This window comes from Haplochromis burtoni, unplaced genomic scaffold (genome assembly GCF_018398535.1).
Source record: "Haplochromis burtoni strain Fernald_Lab_line unplaced genomic scaffold, NCSU_Asbu1 Contig_129, whole genome shotgun sequence".
NCBI classification, from domain to species: domain Eukaryota; kingdom Metazoa; phylum Chordata; class Actinopteri; order Cichliformes; family Cichlidae; genus Haplochromis; species Haplochromis burtoni.
Window position 1 is genome coordinate 1,395,746 of NW_024582490.1, and position 17,376 is coordinate 1,413,121.

Sequence of the window (17,376 nt, forward strand, 5' to 3'; positions counted from 1 at the left end):
TCACCAGTAGGCGGTAGGTGAAGTGTCTTGCCCAAGGACACAACAACCGAGACTGTCCGAGCCGGGGCTCGAACCGGCAACCTTCGGGTTAGAAGACGAACTGCCAACTCTTGAGCCACGACCGCCCAGTTAGCTGATATTGTGCTAGCTGCATAATCAGAGGCATAGCTTGCAAGGCAGATTACTCTTTGGAGCATTTGCTCATGAGGGGTTTTTTAATTCAGTACTTTAGGTTTGATTTATTTGTGGAGTTTAAATAAAACTGTCTCGTGTAAACTCCAGTGTTATCATGGCAGTGTATGTATTGTGAAATTTTGCTTCTGACTGGTGCTGTTCAGGTTTTTTGCAGGTTTAATGCTGTACATAGTGACTCTGCTCTGCATGTGAAAATTAAAGATTGAGCTAATGGCAGTCTGAGGTTAAATTATGTAGAAATGATGTGCCATTAAATCTAACACAATCATGACAGTTAAAGATACTGAAAACCTAAAACACCCCAATGCTTGACTCTAAGAGATCATTAATAAAAAATGTTGTCGAGCTGACACGTTTTTTTGTTGTTTGTTTTCATATGAATCACCCCCCTCCTCAAAACAAGGGAGGGGGGTGATTTTCTCATTGTCACAGTCACACTGCTAGTGATCAAAGATTTATGTAAATTTGACAAGCTGAAGGCATTCTGTACTGTACAGGAGACACGAGATTGGCTGTAGACCATTGTCAATCAATCAGGACGCAGAACACAATGCGCTGTACAAAAAAAAGGATGCAAAATTGCACCCAAAAAAAATCCTCAAAACAGCGAGGCCGCGAAAGGTGAACCGTGTTAAAGCGAGGGACCACTGTATTTATGTTACAATGGAGTTAATATTGTAACAGGTACACAGAAAGCATCCTTGTCATTCCTTTTTTAATCTTTTTCGCTCGCAATGACCAAGACCTTCTTGTATTTTTCTTTTTCTTCAGGAATATTTCTTTAGTTGTCTCTTGCATTTCAGTCTTGTATCTGACAATTTCTTGTGTTTTGTTTGTTAGACCACTTCACACTGCCCTATGAATCATTCGAACCTAAAAAAGGCACCTAACTCAAGGGATGAGCCAGTGTTGCATCTACACATAACAGACAACTTAGCAGATAAACCCATTTTGTTGCTAGCAGACTATTGCAAAAGCACATCTTCTCTTGATATTTTATTAAAGATACAAAAAATGCCAAAGATACCAGAAAGGTGAACTATTAGCTAGAAGACATGGTGTGCAGTGTGTGGGAAATGAGATGTGGCTCAAAACTTTTGCACAGTAGTATATATTATCGTAGCTATAAACAGCAAGCCTTGATGGCTAAAACTTACCAAATGTTAAGTTAAATTGAAAACAAAGCCAGTCAAACAAACTTTGGTTCAGAAATAATGTAAAAACTAACAATGAAAAAGAAATTGTCCAAAATGGAAATCTCGTGCCAGTTTCCTGGCTGGAAATCAGCGGGAATATGCCTCCACGACACCTCCACCCTCCGTTTGTGGATTGTTTCGCTCTTTCTTATAGCTCTGCTATATGAGGGGGGGGGGTTCAGCAAATGGGTCACATATAAAGGTAGGAACAAGAAACTGATATTGTTATTTACCTTGGAGGACTTGTTGGAAACTCCTTTGATTTATAGTCCTCCTTGAGATCTTTACGCCCTCCATCAGCTCTGAAGAAAACTCACCAGATGACTTATATTCTCCATCAAATGAAGTCGTCTAAAACTTTTTAGTGACTTTTATTAGACCTCACTGACCCCACACAGGAAACCCTACTGTGAAGTCAAGTACAGGAGCGACTCCTCACAAACATTCGTCATGTGAAAAGAATCTTTGGCACTCAGCACTGTTCTTTGAGGACATCTAAATTCTGTTTAGTAATGTGACAGCTCTCAAATAAGTCAGTTATTCCTCTCGGACGTCCCAGTGAAACCATTACTGTAGCAGTGATTAGACCTTAGCGTTAACACATTAAGACGTTCAGACTTCAGCAAGTCTCCAAATCCAAAGACACTTAGCAGGAGTATTAAATATTTGCGCGGTCACCTTTATTGTCCAAACTTCTGTCTTTTTTGTTTTACCCAAGCTGTCATGAGTTTCTCAGGAGAAACAAGTAGCCCTGTTATTTCAGCCTGAGGTTCACTTTAAAAAAATGTATTCAGCTCTGTGGATACAGCCTTTTCTGGCTTCCTTCTTGGAAAACATTATTTAAGTTTCTTTAGCCTAATTTTCTCGTTTTGTTACCTTGGCGGTGCAAGCTGTTCTCAACATTTTCACCACACTGTCCACTTTACCGAACACAAAGCAAAGTTAAAAACCAGCCTAAAGAGACATTAAAGTGGTTGCCACAATGATTCTACTATAGACACATGTACCTGTAGACATGGAAGCTACAAACTGAAACATCTTTACTGCCTTTATTACCTGTTGCTCTGGCTGCTGGGCTGGGCTCGCTATACACGTACCTTTAAGATCACTCTGGCTTCTTTGCTGATTTTGTCTGTGTAGGTACTTGCAAAGTAATTATAATGGATTGCATTTATATCGCACCATCGGCCCCTCACCAGTAGGCGGTAGGTGAAGTGTCTTGCCCAAGGACACAACGGCCGAGACTGTCCGAGCCGGGGCTCGAACCGGCAACCTTCCGGTTACAAGACGAACTGCCAACTCTTGAGCCACGACCGCCCAGTTAGCTGATATTGTGCTAGCTGCATAATCAGAGGCATAGCTTGCAAGGCAGATTACTCCTTGGAGCGTTTGCTCAGCAAGGGTTCCCCAAGAAGTGACAAACTCTAGACTCCAGCAGCTTTCAGTCACAATAAGAGAAACTAGCCCACCCAAGGGTCTAACCTTAGTCCACTCTCTCCAGTTGCTGCTACTCTAGCCTTCACTATGTGAGAGAGAGTCTTGAATAATCTAACTTTTAGTAGCATCAAATTTTTTCATTGTTTACTTAGATATTTAACATTAGCTAAAACAGCTAGTAGAGAATGTGTGTCCAGCACATATTGAATGTGACTGAGTAAAGTGCACATTTTTTAAAATGTTTGTCAGTTGTTTATATCATACTGTAGTGGTGATGAATTGGAGGGGTCCCCTTGTGCCCCAACAAACTAAAGTAACTTCACTGAATGTAATGCAGTTGTTTCTGCCCTGGCTGCAGTTTGCACTTTTCCTGCAATAAAAATAATGTTCACGTCTCCACTCTTCAAAAGTTGTCTTACATGTTATAAAGCATAAGCAAGGGTTTTTGTTTCCATTGCTGTTGCATCGGTAGTTTTGATTGTCACACAGTGAGCCGTTGCAGCACGTAGAAAAAGCGATGCTAAAAACTATGATAACGTCTGAATGTGAATGGCTTCAAGCCTTGCTGTTGAATTTGATGCTATGTTCCAAAATGTTGACATGAGTGGCAGAAAAGTCCTGCAGCAACTTGAGTGTTTTGATCGGATTCTTAAATGCAAATAAGATCATTTCCTCCTATCGTTACTGAACCTGCACCTCTGACGTCTCTGTTGTAAAGATATTGCTTATAAGCAGTGACTGGTTGTACTGGCCAGCTTCTAGGTGTGACTGCATGGAACTGTTAATGATTATGAGACGGGGCAGTGCTGGATTAGATTACACGTAGTGACTTCCATGGAAAAAAGAATAATTAAGCATTTTAGGTCAGCCCATGTGTTTTTTTGTTCCTCTTTGATGTTAACAGTCACCATCATATTCCCTCAGAAAGTTACTTACTGGGCAAAAATTTACTTTTAAATATAAGAAAGTTTGATGCTGTTGCTGTTAAACATTTAAGTGACTAACTTTTGGATTCTGTTTTTTGTTTTTCAGGTTATTAGTGGGTGCCCCGTATGAAATGAACGGTGCTTACCAGACGGGGGATGTTTATAAATGCTCACTGAGCAAACGAACCAACGGCAACGGTTGCGCCAAGCTCAATTTAGGTGCAGTATTAAAAACACCTCTTCATTTTTACAAGAGCATCACGAAAAGAGTCCAAACATTGACAGAGACCATCATAAATGCAAAATGAATGCATGCTTTGCAAAGTTGTTTACCACGGTTCCTGCTTGCTTTTCACCTCATGTGTCAGTAAACATCATGATGACATGTGTCAGACAGAAATGTGGGTACCATACCATGCATTCCACATTTTATTATTTTTTTAAACAGTTTATGTGCATTTCCACTTGTGTGATTTGCCGCAAATGTTACCACATGCCTCTTCATACGGGTTGCACATGTTGTGCTGGTTAGGTACTCACAAGAAGTTTCATGAAGCAAACATTTAGATCTGAGGATGTAGATGTTGCTGACACAAACCAAAGTTCCAGATTGTGGATAGCGTATTTCTTTATGTGTGTTTGAAACAGTCCATCATAGATCTCAGTGAAATTTATTTTCCCTCAAGGAAGGATATCTCTGACAAACGTATCAGAGCGAAAGGACAAGATGAGACTGGGAATGACGCTTACATCTAACCCTAAAGACAACAGCTTTGTGGTGAGAGCCCCTTTAAAAATTAGTTATGTTTTATGAAATATAACAAACAGTAATGGCCTGCTGCTGCAGAACTTTTTGAGCGTGTAAGAACACATAAGATTGCAGTTGTCCAAATAAGGGGGAAAAGAAAAACTTCCCACAAGATTGTCTTTTGATTACATGGTTTTAATGCTGCTGTTCTTGGCATGAACCTTGCTTTTTGTATTATGCTGAGGTCAATAATCTTGCTTGTATCAATGCTTTCTTTCAGGCCTGTGGACCATTATGGTCGTATGAGTGTGGAAGCTCGTACTACAGCACTGGCATATGCTCCAGAGTCAATGCAAGCTTCAAGTTCTCCAGAACAATCGCCCCTGCCTTTCAGAGTACGTTTTTAAATGATGAGATTCATTGATGGTTTTAAGTCTCTGCAAAGGATTAGATCCTTATCTGGGAGCTTGTACCTTATCCTTCCAGGGTGCGAAACCTACATGGACATAGTGATTGTTCTCGATGGCTCAAACTCCATCTATCCCTGGTATGAAGTGCAGGCTTTTCTCATCAACATTCTTCAGAAGTTCTACATTGGGCCCGGTCAAATACAGGTTTGTACAAAAACAAACCAAAAAAAATACTAAGAGAACGTATGTTGAACAGATCTAGATTTTGCTCTTCGTTCATAGTCTTTAATGTATTTTATGTTGTTCCGTGTTTTTGTGTCCTCAGAATTAAGTTTCATTAATATGAAGACGATGTTTTTGTTGCTATTGATCACTGTCAGTGCATTTCTTTGTGTAGGTTGGAGTTGTGCAGTATGGTGAGAAGGTTGTCCATGAATTCAAACTCAGTGACTACAAATCAGTAGAGGAAGTAGTGAAAAGGGCACGCAGTATCGACCAGCGGGGTGGTGAGGAGACCAACACAGCTCTTGGCATCAACACAGCACGGTACAGTAACTCCGTTAGTCCAAACGAACACTTCAGTAATCCTCCGTTCTGTACTGCATTTTACTAAACATAGTAAACATGTTTACAGCTCCCAAGCTTTCAAACACGGAGGACGACGTGGAGCCAAGAAGGTGATGATTGTGATAACTGACGGAGAGTCACATGACAGTGCTGATCTCCAGCAAGCCATTGAGGACAGTGAGAAGGACGGGATCACCCGTTATGCCATCGCTGTGAGTCTGCTAGATCAGTTATTGAACTGGATTACATGGCTTACAGTTGAGGTTGAACTTGGTTTTCTGAAGGGCAGTAAATTCCCTGTGGAGCAATGAAACACCATAAACATTAATGAGGTGACTTCATGGGGTTCAATTATAGCAGCTCTCTCAAAAGTTACAAATGGAGCCAAAACACTCAGAGTCCTCCAAGAGCTCCAAACACACACGAAGGCGTGAATGATCTCTTCAAAGCCGCAGTGGTTTTTAGTTTTTGCCATTACTCCTGTGGAGATAGGGCACACATATTTCCATTCAGTGGCTAAACCCTTTGAGTCATTTGGCTGAAAGTCAACTGTAGTTGGTTATCAGAAACCTGCTCAATGAGTGCGAATATCAGCTCGGTTCAGGGCAATTAAAGGATGGGAGATTTGTTATGCTGGTCCTGGCTTCATGCATTTAGTGACAGACTGTTTAATCTGATCCTTTTAGGTTCTTGGCTACTACAACCGCAGAGGAATCAACCCTGAGGCCTTCCTCAATGAAATTAAGTACATTGCCAGCGATCCAGACGACAAACACTTCTTTAATGTGACAGACGAGTCAGCGCTGAAGGATATTGTGGACGCACTCGGAGAGCGAATCTTCAGTTTGGAAGGTTTTACAAGACTTTTAGTTTACCAAAATTTCATGGTTAAAGTGAGGCTTTTAGGGATGCACTCACAACACTGTGGGTACGATTAAGTTTACGTGGCAAAATTCAGAAATAATAATGAAAGAACAATAATAATAAACAATAAATGATTAATATAAACTAATAAATAACAAACAATAATCTTGTCTATAGCAGAGTTTAATAAATGTATTGGTCTCTGGGCAGAAATGTCCTTTTGTTAAAAAGAAACTACACAAATAGCAATATGCACAAAAACGTTGTTCCTCTGTTGTGTAACTTTAAATTAAATACATATTGTTAAAAAGCACTTTTTGATAGCATCATCTTTCCCCTTTTAACGGGCATCATCTTGTAAACATCTCATATTAAAGTCTTAAATTAAACTGAAAGCAATAATTTGTTACACTCCTAGTGGTCATGCTACAAAAGTATCCAGTTCCTTCACCTTTCCGAAAACGTCTGTGCCGCTGCAGTGGTTCAAAACTCTAAAAACTGACTTGTTTACACAGGAACCAGTAAGAATGGGACGGCGTTTGGCCTCCAGATGTCTCAGGCTGGATTTTCCGCTCACAGCCTTGAGGTAAGTCTAACTTCTGCTACCTCCTAGTCTCGCACCATCTGTCACTGCGTAGGACAACACACATCGTCTCAAATTCAGGTCCATCATAACTCCTTCCCAAAACCTGTCATTTATTACTTTCCAGTCCCTCCTGAGGTGCTGAGGTGATGTGTGGCCCTGGAGGTTTAGGTCACCCTGATTTAGAAGCCACTGACAAGAGAAACAGGCCCTTTTTCCACTTCAGCTATGCAGTGAAGACAGCCCTCGCTCCCTAAGGAAGCATATTATTGAAACGCTGAGACAAAAGTGAGACAGTTGTGGTGTAGACTGGCTCAGGTTTTTTCACTTTTACTCACTATAGACATTGATTGTATCTTAGAGCAGATAGACGCAGGTGTGCTGGATTTACACACAGCTGGAGGAGGACGATAAGTCAGTCTCCTCCAGCTGCTGTTCATACAGTACCAATTCATCGATTTTCATTCCTTGCTTTCTGGCTCATTAGAGACATTGGCTGATGCAACTGCTTTGATTTTTTTTCCAGTTCGCCTTAACAGCAGGATTATCAAGGGAGAAATAAATATGTCACACACATATATATGTTGAAAAATAAATATATGCAGCCTTTGCAGCTGGGTGGCAGGGGTAGCTGGAAATTTCGTCCACAAGGCTGGATTCCAAAGATGCTTGACATCGCCATTCAGAGTGCTGAGAGCAGGATAACATTGGAAAGAATGTCCGTGCTTTAAAGGAGAAAAACTGCTTTAAGGTCCCCGATGGTTTTGCTGAACTAGTGCCAGCTAGGAAGGGCTCTTATGTCACATATTTTTTAGCCGTCCCATGCAACTTCTTATAGAGCAGTTTCTCAGTGTGCCTTTTTTCTGTTCTGAGCAGCGCTCGAGCTCAGTGGTTAGCACTGTTGCCTAACAGCAAGAGGCTCCTGAGTTCAAACCCACACAGGGTGCTTCTGTGTGGTTTGAATACTCTCCCTATGCTAGCAAAGGATTTCTAAAGGAGCTCCGGTTTCGCCTCTCTAAAAAAGAGGGGTCTAGGTTTGTGCTGACGGATACTTAAACTGATGAGTTTTACTTGCTGGTTAAATAAAAGTTAATATTAAAACAGAAAAAATCATATCTGCACAAAAACTGTTTCTGGTGTTTAATACTTTTCAGAATATCCATTACTTGTTTTTTAGCTGGGATAAAATGTACATCCCCAGTACAAAGCTGTGTGTTTGTGCAGCTCTGACTATCTTGAGTACAAGAGTACAGGGTTGCAATCTCAAAATAAAAGCAAGGCATACTTTATGTCCAAAAATGAATCTGCAGTAGAAATAGGTCACTGGATTATGAGGTTGAATTGTTTTGGACTTTCATTTATATGCCATGGAGACCGTTTTGACCAAAACACATAACCACACTGGCATAACGTTGCTGTTACAGAGTGACGTAGTGCAAGCGCGGTAAGCACACAATTCCGTTTTTTAGGAAGGAATAGAAAACCTTCCAACTCATGCTCAAATACTGGAAAGTGTGCTGTCGGCATATTCTGTACAGCGAGAGAGAAAAAAATGGGCCCACTGAACCGAGGAACCCTATAATTTCAGTGTCGCTGATACAAAGTATGGTGAACTACGGAATACAGAAAATCGCCCCTCAGTCCCTCCTCATGGCTACAGCTGATTTCTACTTACAGCTTTGTTTCCTTCATTGAATGTTAACTTACAAATACCATATTTAGCAGAGATCTGATTGGTTTCTTTGCGTGCTTTCATTTATTTTATATTAGTACTTAGCTCTGAAGTTCAGGGATAACAGGAAATATGAGGTTAGGATAAACTTGTGTTCCCTGAAAGGCTTGTTATAGTTGCTCAGCGGGCAAAAGAATCCACAGGGGCAATACCAGAGAGCCCAAAAAATGAAAAAGAATTAACAGGGGCTCTGGAAAAACTTGTGTACATTTAATATAAGAAAGAAAATCCATTTTTATTTTGAACGTTTAATAAAAATGCTTACCGACAAAGAGGGTCGAGCTGATAAAGATTAGTGTCCAAATTGTCTGAAGCTGTTGCTTAAATAGAGACATTCTGTTAGGTTTCACATCACAAGGGGAGAAAAATGCAGACTCACAGCAGGAAGAGTAAAAGCAGAGTTCACAAATCCCAACAAACAGAAATCAAAAATGAAGCAGGCTAAATGAGGAGTACCTGACTGTTGACATGCAGGTGATATGATAAAGAATAAAGGGAGGACAGGACATCAAATACACTGAAAATTGACCGGGTATGGCAAACAGGTGAGGAATGAGACACAAGTGAAACCATTCAGTGAAGTCGGGGGAGGACAGACAGGAACAACAACAGAAACCTGACCTTCAAAGTAAAAGGATAAAAAATTATCCATGGGACAGACACAGACCTTAACAATAAGTCAGAGAAAAAAGACACACAGAGCAAGACACAAACAGAAACACTAGAGGAACTACTGCTTAATGATTTTAAAAATTTACACAAGCCAAAACCAAGAATCATTACTAGAAGACAGAAAATATGGGAACCAAAAGTTCAGTGTCTGATAGCGCACCAGGAATAAAAACAAGAATCACAAACTCGACTCGGAAACAATGAAACGAACCTAAGAGCGTAAGAATAACCATGAAAAAGTCAAACCGCTTAATAGCAGTAAAGTCCAAAAACAAACACCACAAATCCCACAGACCATAATACCTTCAGTATGGTAACTCATTTGGTAAATGTGCAAGAGCTTGTGAGGTTGAAAGTTTTCCACTGTTATCCTGATATCTGCGTGAATGCTATCCCATGACCTGCTGGAGGGAGCCAGAGGTACTGTATATCCTAATTAGAGTTTCCTGGTATTGTTTGAAGTAGTACAAAAAGTTCAGAACTCCCCTCAGAGTTATCACCAGATTAAATTTCACCATAAGTGAGTCGAACGGTCATTAATCTAGCTAAGGTGAGCCAAACACTCAGACTCTGCCACATAATGCTGATTGGAAACCTTTATGTTCCATGACTGTGTCCTCACAATCATCGTCACACAGAAATTACTGTGCTGCGTCCATATGCAACATGTGCAGCACAAGAAGGATTTTCTCTGTTGCTCTGCTGTGTGAATGAAGTACATGCATGCACATCCATTTATTAACTACTTAACGTCACATACAGGATGGGACTCTGGTGGGTGCTGTTGGGGCTTATGATTGGAACGGAGCTGTATTGAAGGAAACACGACAGGGGAAGGTGGTCCCTCCTAAGTTGTCCTACGCTCAGGAGTTTCCCGAAGAGCTCAAAAACCACGGTGCCTACTTGGGTAAGTACTGCAACAGCCTAAGGGAGTTTTAAAAAGTGGAAAAATCTGGACACGTTTTACGGAAATGATTGAAAAGATAAAAGAAATCCAGGAAAGAAAAATGTTATTTTTAGATCAAAGAACCTTTGAGCAATTTTCTCTTATCAGTGTTTAGTTTCTGCTCCAACCTTTTTTTTGTTTTTGCTGGTGCTGAGATGTATGACTGCTGTGGAATAGTACCAGTTGTTTTAGCTGCAAACCATCTCTATTAAGTGTACCCATTTCTCCAGTGCTTTCCACCATATCCAGCTCCATCTCCACTCCATGACCACAGGCCTCTGCTTTTGCCATCAGTGGTTTTGTCTCTGAGCTTATCCAGCAGGCCGCCAATAGAAGGCATTCTAGTCTGAATCGTAATATGAGGTGGAAGGAGAATTCTGGACAGACAGGGAGAAAGTTAAAGCTGGGGGAAAGAGAGGTATGAAGATGGGAGATGAAGGTGGAAAAGTATACAGCGAGCAATTGGAATTTTTAGTGGGGAAAGACAAAATGAAATAGAAGATGAAATCGGAGAAACCTGAGAAACCAGAACACCAGCTTTTACTGAATCCAGCTTACTGAGATTTAAGTCCTCAAATTGCATCACTATTGTCATTTTCCCTGACTCATGCAAATCACTGCTGTAAGATTTAACATAAAGTTTTCCACTGTTCCTTATACTTTAAATTTACATAAAGATCACTTAAAAAAAGACTTTTAAAGAGCCATACAGAACGGATAGTTATAAAAAGATAAGTATAAGCTGCATACTCTGGTAGCTTTTAGTCTGTGAGTGGTGTTTGCATTTTTATACGTCATGTTTTTTTCTTTTACATAAACAGGGTACACTGTGACGTCTGTGGTGTCAGCCAGAAATGGTCGTCTGCTCGTAGCGGGTGCTCCGCGATTTAACCACACCGGCAAAGTGATCATTTTCACACTCAAGAACTCAGGCAACCTCACCATCCTCCACTCCCTCAAAGGCCAGCAGGTACAGAAGCATCCACAGCCAAAAACCGACTGATTCATACTTAAGCAGCTGTATGCCAGTTGATGCAATGATGCAATCCTAATATTGGTCTTGGAAGTATAACAGTCATTGAGGCCATAGCAACCACAGTTTGCCTTACATATGCAGACTAACTGGTTAAGGTTTTAGAACAGGATGTCATCCTTTGATGCCACCCATTCCTAAATGATACCCACTCAAACATCAAACTCATAGATAAAACAGAAAAGTGGGTGTATATTAATAAACTCTAGCGGTGGTGTATGTGTATAGCACTGTATAAAAATCAGGATCACATCTGGCAGTGCAGGACTCTATCTCAGATCAAAGGGATGGACTGTTTTGTCTCTGTTAAAGACATTTTGTTACCCAGTATATCCTGCAAATTTAGCTTTCAAAACCATTGGATTTTCAATAATCTATTAAATCTGATCAAATGAATGGGAAAAATGATCATGACATGCAGTACCCTTTCAGAAAAGGCTGCATATAATCTCCATTACTGTTTCATTGTTTTTTACGATTTTGCGCTTCACTTGGTGTCATTGTTGTTATATCATTTTTAACTTTACGACTTCGACTGGATTACAGATCATGTGTTATGAATTTAATCCGTCTGAGTCACAGTACGTTTTAAGACGGTCATCATTTCAAGGGGATGTGGCTCCGTGTGTTAATGACCACTACACTCAGAACTGGCAGCGGTTCACAGACTGCAAGCCTGAAGTGATCTTGCAGCAGCTTACATTGTACCTTGTCAGCAGCAGCTCATCCAAAATAGCAGATGTTTCTTTTTAGAAAATGTTCTTGAGCTGAGAAGTCTTGAGCAAAAAATAAAAATTTACAAGGCAGATGTTTCTAATGATGTTTTATCTACTTCGGTGACTGATCTACGCTCCCTCTGGAAAGCTCCCACAGTCTGAGCTTCTACAAAAGTGTCAGGACTTTTGACCACTAGCAAGCTGCCATTTGCTGACAATATTGAAGTTCAAAAGCCACTCGAGCTGATGAGCAACTCTTCAAACCCAAACATCATGTGGTGCAAAAACCACAACTTAAGAGTATTTTATTTTGTATAGTGTGTCATTTGTGATTGGATTTAATTAACAAACTAAATGCAGGCAATGTCATCATCTGGTTGAATGCTTTTAAACTGATAAATCATACAGATCTTCACACTGCACGCACTCATGTTTCTTTCAGATTGGCTCCTATTATGGCAGTGAGATTGCACCTGTGGATATCGACGGAGACGGCATAACTGATAACCTTCTGGTGTCAGCACCGATGTTCTTCAGCGCAGGCTTGGAGAAAGGAAAGGTCTACATCTACAGAGTCACAGAGCTGGTAGGTATATAAATGCACGCGAGCGTTAGCCAACGACTGCACAGAACTGGGTCGGCATATGTTCAATCCCCAGATTTCCCAGTTACACTCTGCTGGTTTCCAGCACCACTGTCAACATTTGACACATGATCTTGTCCAGATTAAATGCGCAGATCAAATGACAGCCTGCCATGCCAGTGTGCCGACTTTATTTGATGTGCAGCATGAACTCAGGAGGAAAGTATTCTCTCTCCTCTGAACCCATTTCCAGCAAACCATTTGGAGGCGAGAACTTTTCTTTAATAGAAGGAAATTTCCCGGTGTTCCAGGTCTGTCATGCTCATTGGAATAATGAATGTCTTCAGCTGTCTCAAATCCATTGAACAGGCATAGAAGGGGCATTTAAATATCCAGTGCACCCCCAAACCACATCACAGGTGGCAGCTTAAAAACTAAACAAACAGAAATCACATGTTAAAAAAAGTCTCTCTTCACCAGGATAGAAATGCCACGTTCTGGATAATTAATAATGTGGTTGATTCAGGTGTCGCTCCAGGATGCTGCCCAGTCATATTGTCCTGGAAAATTTCTTAAGTTGGAATTCCTTGGTTTAAAAAAAAATATGCAGGTGGGCTCATAGTTGATATTTATAGTCAAAAATGTGATTCTGCACTAATGCATTTTTAATTGTCCAGAGACCAATCCTCAGCAACCAGGAATGTATTATTTTAGAAAGGTTAATGCTGGCCACTTAATAGACACCAAAATTTATTTATTTTTTAAAGGATGACCAGCATATTCTTTTATTCTCTAACTTTGCTTCATATAGAAGCTCACACGTGAAAGATACACGGTTAGCAACTGAGAGGAGACACAAATCAGTGGTAAGAAGGAAATGTTTCATTAAGAATGACATCTGGTGTGAAAATCTGCCAAATAAAGTATGTAAATTATTTGCTTGTGAGTACAGGAGAAGCTGAAAGAAGCTTTAATTACTTGATAATTAATATTTTGATTGAGAGCACCACAGTTGTTTTGGAGGAAGGTTCAGAGGAGGTTGGAGATTGTTACCATCATGGCTCATCCGGTCAGGACGAGAATGAAAAGTCATCAATCACTTACAGGTTTCTTGTTTTATTTGAATAACGCGTATAAAGGAAAGACACACATGGACTGCGATCTCTGAAAGGAAATAAAGTGTGATTTAAGTAACTCAAAATAATGCATGAACTCAGGAGACTCAAACAGAAACTCACCTCAGCTGCTGCCCCATGTGGGAGTGAAAGAGTGAGCTGTAGGTGAGTGCAGTCCTTATATAACAGGTGACAGGTGAGTGCAATTAAGGGCAAGCAGCACACCCAATCAAAGGTGAGGAAAAGAGACAAGGTGCATCTGGTGAAGTGAGTGTGTACAGTAGGCTTAATACAAAAGTGATGTATCAGTTGGATGTGTATTGTAGTAGCTGTTCTGATGTTAGACATATATCCTCCATACAATAATAATTAATAAAGACAAGACTGAAACTAATAGAAGCTAAACTTAAACTAAACGGACTCTGGAAACAAACTGAAATTTATTTCAAATCACAAAATGAAAACAAAATAAAAACACAAACAAATGCGAAATTTCAAAATTTCTCCTTTGTTATATATTTATTTTTATTTTGTGTGAAATTTTTGGCAATGATTTTGTCTCATGCAGTTCTCTCCCTGTATGTTAAAACACTATCCCGAGTATCATCTAAACGAATAGACTAGTATGACTTCACTTATAAGAAATGTTTGCCTGATGCAGATGGGATGATGAAAATGATGTAAAGTTCCCCATATTACAGAAATAAATAGTAAAGAAAACTCTGTCCAAATCTAACCAAAGTTACCTAAAATCTGGCAGCCGATGAAAAATGGTTGCTTTTTTTTAAAACTTGCTCCTAAGCCACTACAGACTGGTTATGACCCTTCACAGCCTTCTGGTTGAGCCATGTGTTTCACATTTAAACACTGCTGACTGTATTTTTCCCTGTTTCTCTATCAATCTCCTTCTGTGTCACACATGCTCACATCAGGTAGCCGAGAAGTTAAAACTACCATCCTAAATCAACTCCTTTCACGTTTATTCAACTGAAAAAACAAGTGATATCATGTTTCGTCTGCCAGCCCTGAATTATGTTATGATCAGGGATGCCAAGTGGAGCAATGATATGCATGACTACTGATCGACTCCATTATTTGGCTCCATTCTGTCAGATTGCCTCTTTGAAAAATGTTCCAGTCGGGTGGTTGCTTTCATAGATGTGACTATCGTCCATCTGACTCAACACTTACTAAGAATAGAGCGTCAGAATAAATATACTAAAGTTATATGACAGTCTTTAGTTCTTTTACTGCCCGAAGGTGAAATTCCTCCATGTTTTCTCTCTTTTGCCAGATGTTTAAGATATTTCAGTTCAAACAGGAAGAATTAAAGGCTTATGCAGAAAACACTGAAGCGTTGCCAAGCCTTATCTTCTGTTTGATTAGGAGAAAATATTGTTTCTTTTTCTGTTTAAAGCACGACATGATTGGTTAACTAAAGATGTTTTGGTGTAATTGAAACAACAAACGCAGCTGGACCGAGGGCAGAGAACAAAAAAACTTCCTTGCTCTTATTATGAGATAAATAAATGAACTGCGGATGATTTAATGAGCAGATCTGTCCTTTTAATGGAGAAATGTGCTGAGCCTGAAGGCATTTATTATTCTGTTAAATGGAACATATGGTACACTGGGACTTTTTGCATGCTATTTGTAAAAATGGCTTTTTGACACAGTAAGCTCTTCATTTACAAAAAGACTGGAACACTTTGCATACGTAGATATAATTTATATTTACGTATGCTATGTATGAATATAAATAACAATGATTTTGCTCCAATGATTTCAGAAATTTAGTTTTAATAACAGTCAAAGGCATTTAGGAACCATGAGAGCTAAATTGCACCAAATGTTTTCTGTTGCCGACAGGTCTGGACAGCAGGAAGGCTAGTTTAGCGGAGAGAAACATGGCATTGTCCAGCATTGTTGGTGCCTTCGCCCATATACAAGTATCCAATGTACCAGACACACTAAACGTCTTATGAGCTGCGCACTCATAAGGATGTTTCTGGTTGAATTGGCATGGTTGTCACCGTGCAGTGACAAACTGAGAGTTGTCATGATCAGTGTTGGTCAAGTTACTGGAAAAAAGTAATCAGTAACTAATTACCGATTACTTCCCTAAAAAAGTAATCCCGTTACTTTTCTGATTACTTATTTTCAAAAGTAATTAATTACTTAGTTACTTTTTAAAAACACGATTTACAACCTGAATAGGTGATAAAGCGATAGATCTTTCAGCCCAATTCTACTTTTTCTACATAATCCATCATACAAAATGTAATCAAATGGAAAAGTCTCTTTTTAAAACTTGTGTTATTAGTTTTAACCTTTTAACTTTATGCATCAAGCAAAAATTTTATTATATGCAACATTCTCTGACTGGAAGAAATTTGTTTGACAGTTAAACTTATTTTCTGCACATTCCAGCACATAAAATATTTTGTGTGTGCGTGTGTGTTTACACTCACTCTTTCAAATAGATGCAAGTAAAACACAGCAGAAAATAAATAACATCAAAGACTAGCGGTCCTGTTGCTCTATTTTCACCTGTAAAGCAGGAGTGGCATAGGCGGAGGTTTACCCTGGTGCAGGTGTGCCGCAGCGGTCAGTGGAAGAATCCGCGAGTTTCTCTGTGAGTTTCCCATTACGTCGTAGCACACTTGGTGCTTGCTTGGAAGTTTACGGGGTTTTTTCGCTGTAAAAAGAAGTTTTCTTCCCACGCACAAGGGACACTAATGTTTTTGTCACTTTTTATGGAATCAAACTCAAAGTAAGGTCAGTACTTTCACGCTTTAAATGCTGCATGCTCATACTCTCTCCCGAACTCATATGATCCATTGTTGATCTGCACACAGCTGTTGTCACGAACGGCGCACTCGCTTACATCACTGTCATGAGACATTCTCGCAAAAAAATCACGGTTTTAGTAACGCAGTAACGCAGCATACGGGGAAGTAACGGTAATCTAATTACCGTTTTTTTGCAATAGTAATCCCTTACTTTACTCGTAAGTAACGCATTACTGCCCATCTCTGGTCATGAATATGTTTTGGTTGAATTATCGAAATTATCAGCCATTCTGTCAACCCCGTTAACACTTTAAACCATCATTGCTTTAAACCTATGCTTCCCAACCTTTTGGAGCCACAGCACATATTTCGCATTTGAAAAATCACACGGCACACCACCAAACAAAACTGTCACAAAAAGCATATTGATACATTTTTCCCCGAGCACCAGGTATAGCGGAATTTGCTCGGTTTGTCCCCAGTATACCTTTTTTGCTTTCTTCTGACCACTACTCATGCTATTGTCTTCATCTAGGTCGGAATTTTCTCCAGGACCCAGGTCATACTGACTAATGTTTCTTTTCAAATATTTATCTCTTGCTATCACCCGCTGTGTTTTCTCACTCAGAGGATGACTGTTATGTGACGTATTCTTGGTCTTCTTCTGTTTTACTAGCAGTTGGCAACCCATTTAATTAGAGCAGGTAGTTTTACTGCCTTCTAGTGGTAGAGAATGTAATTGTTCTGCCCATTACTCACGCAGGTCGCTTAGAGTACTAATTGACTGGGACCAGACAAGCTTCAATGGCACACGTGATCGTTTCTCACGGCACACCTATATCCCGTACAGTGGTTGGGAAA

General features: G+C 39.9%; 1 protein-coding gene across 1 annotated transcript in view; it reads left to right on the forward strand.

Moving 5' to 3' along the window:
• The window catches only part of itga11a (integrin, alpha 11a), a 51,423-nt gene that overhangs the window by 14,409 nt on the left and 19,638 nt on the right, over window positions 1-17,376 (forward strand). Inside the window, exons 3-13 of the mRNA XM_014336178.2 lie at window positions 3,861-3,973; window positions 4,441-4,532; window positions 4,783-4,897; window positions 4,989-5,116; window positions 5,310-5,458; window positions 5,547-5,691; window positions 6,166-6,331; window positions 6,859-6,929; window positions 10,093-10,237; window positions 11,098-11,246; window positions 12,468-12,611. Of these exons, the coding sequence (XP_014191664.1) occupies window positions 3,861-3,973; window positions 4,441-4,532; window positions 4,783-4,897; window positions 4,989-5,116; window positions 5,310-5,458; window positions 5,547-5,691; window positions 6,166-6,331; window positions 6,859-6,929; window positions 10,093-10,237; window positions 11,098-11,246; window positions 12,468-12,611 (1,417 nt within the window). The remainder of the gene's footprint in view (window positions 1-3,860; window positions 3,974-4,440; window positions 4,533-4,782; window positions 4,898-4,988; window positions 5,117-5,309; window positions 5,459-5,546; window positions 5,692-6,165; window positions 6,332-6,858; window positions 6,930-10,092; window positions 10,238-11,097; window positions 11,247-12,467; window positions 12,612-17,376) is intronic.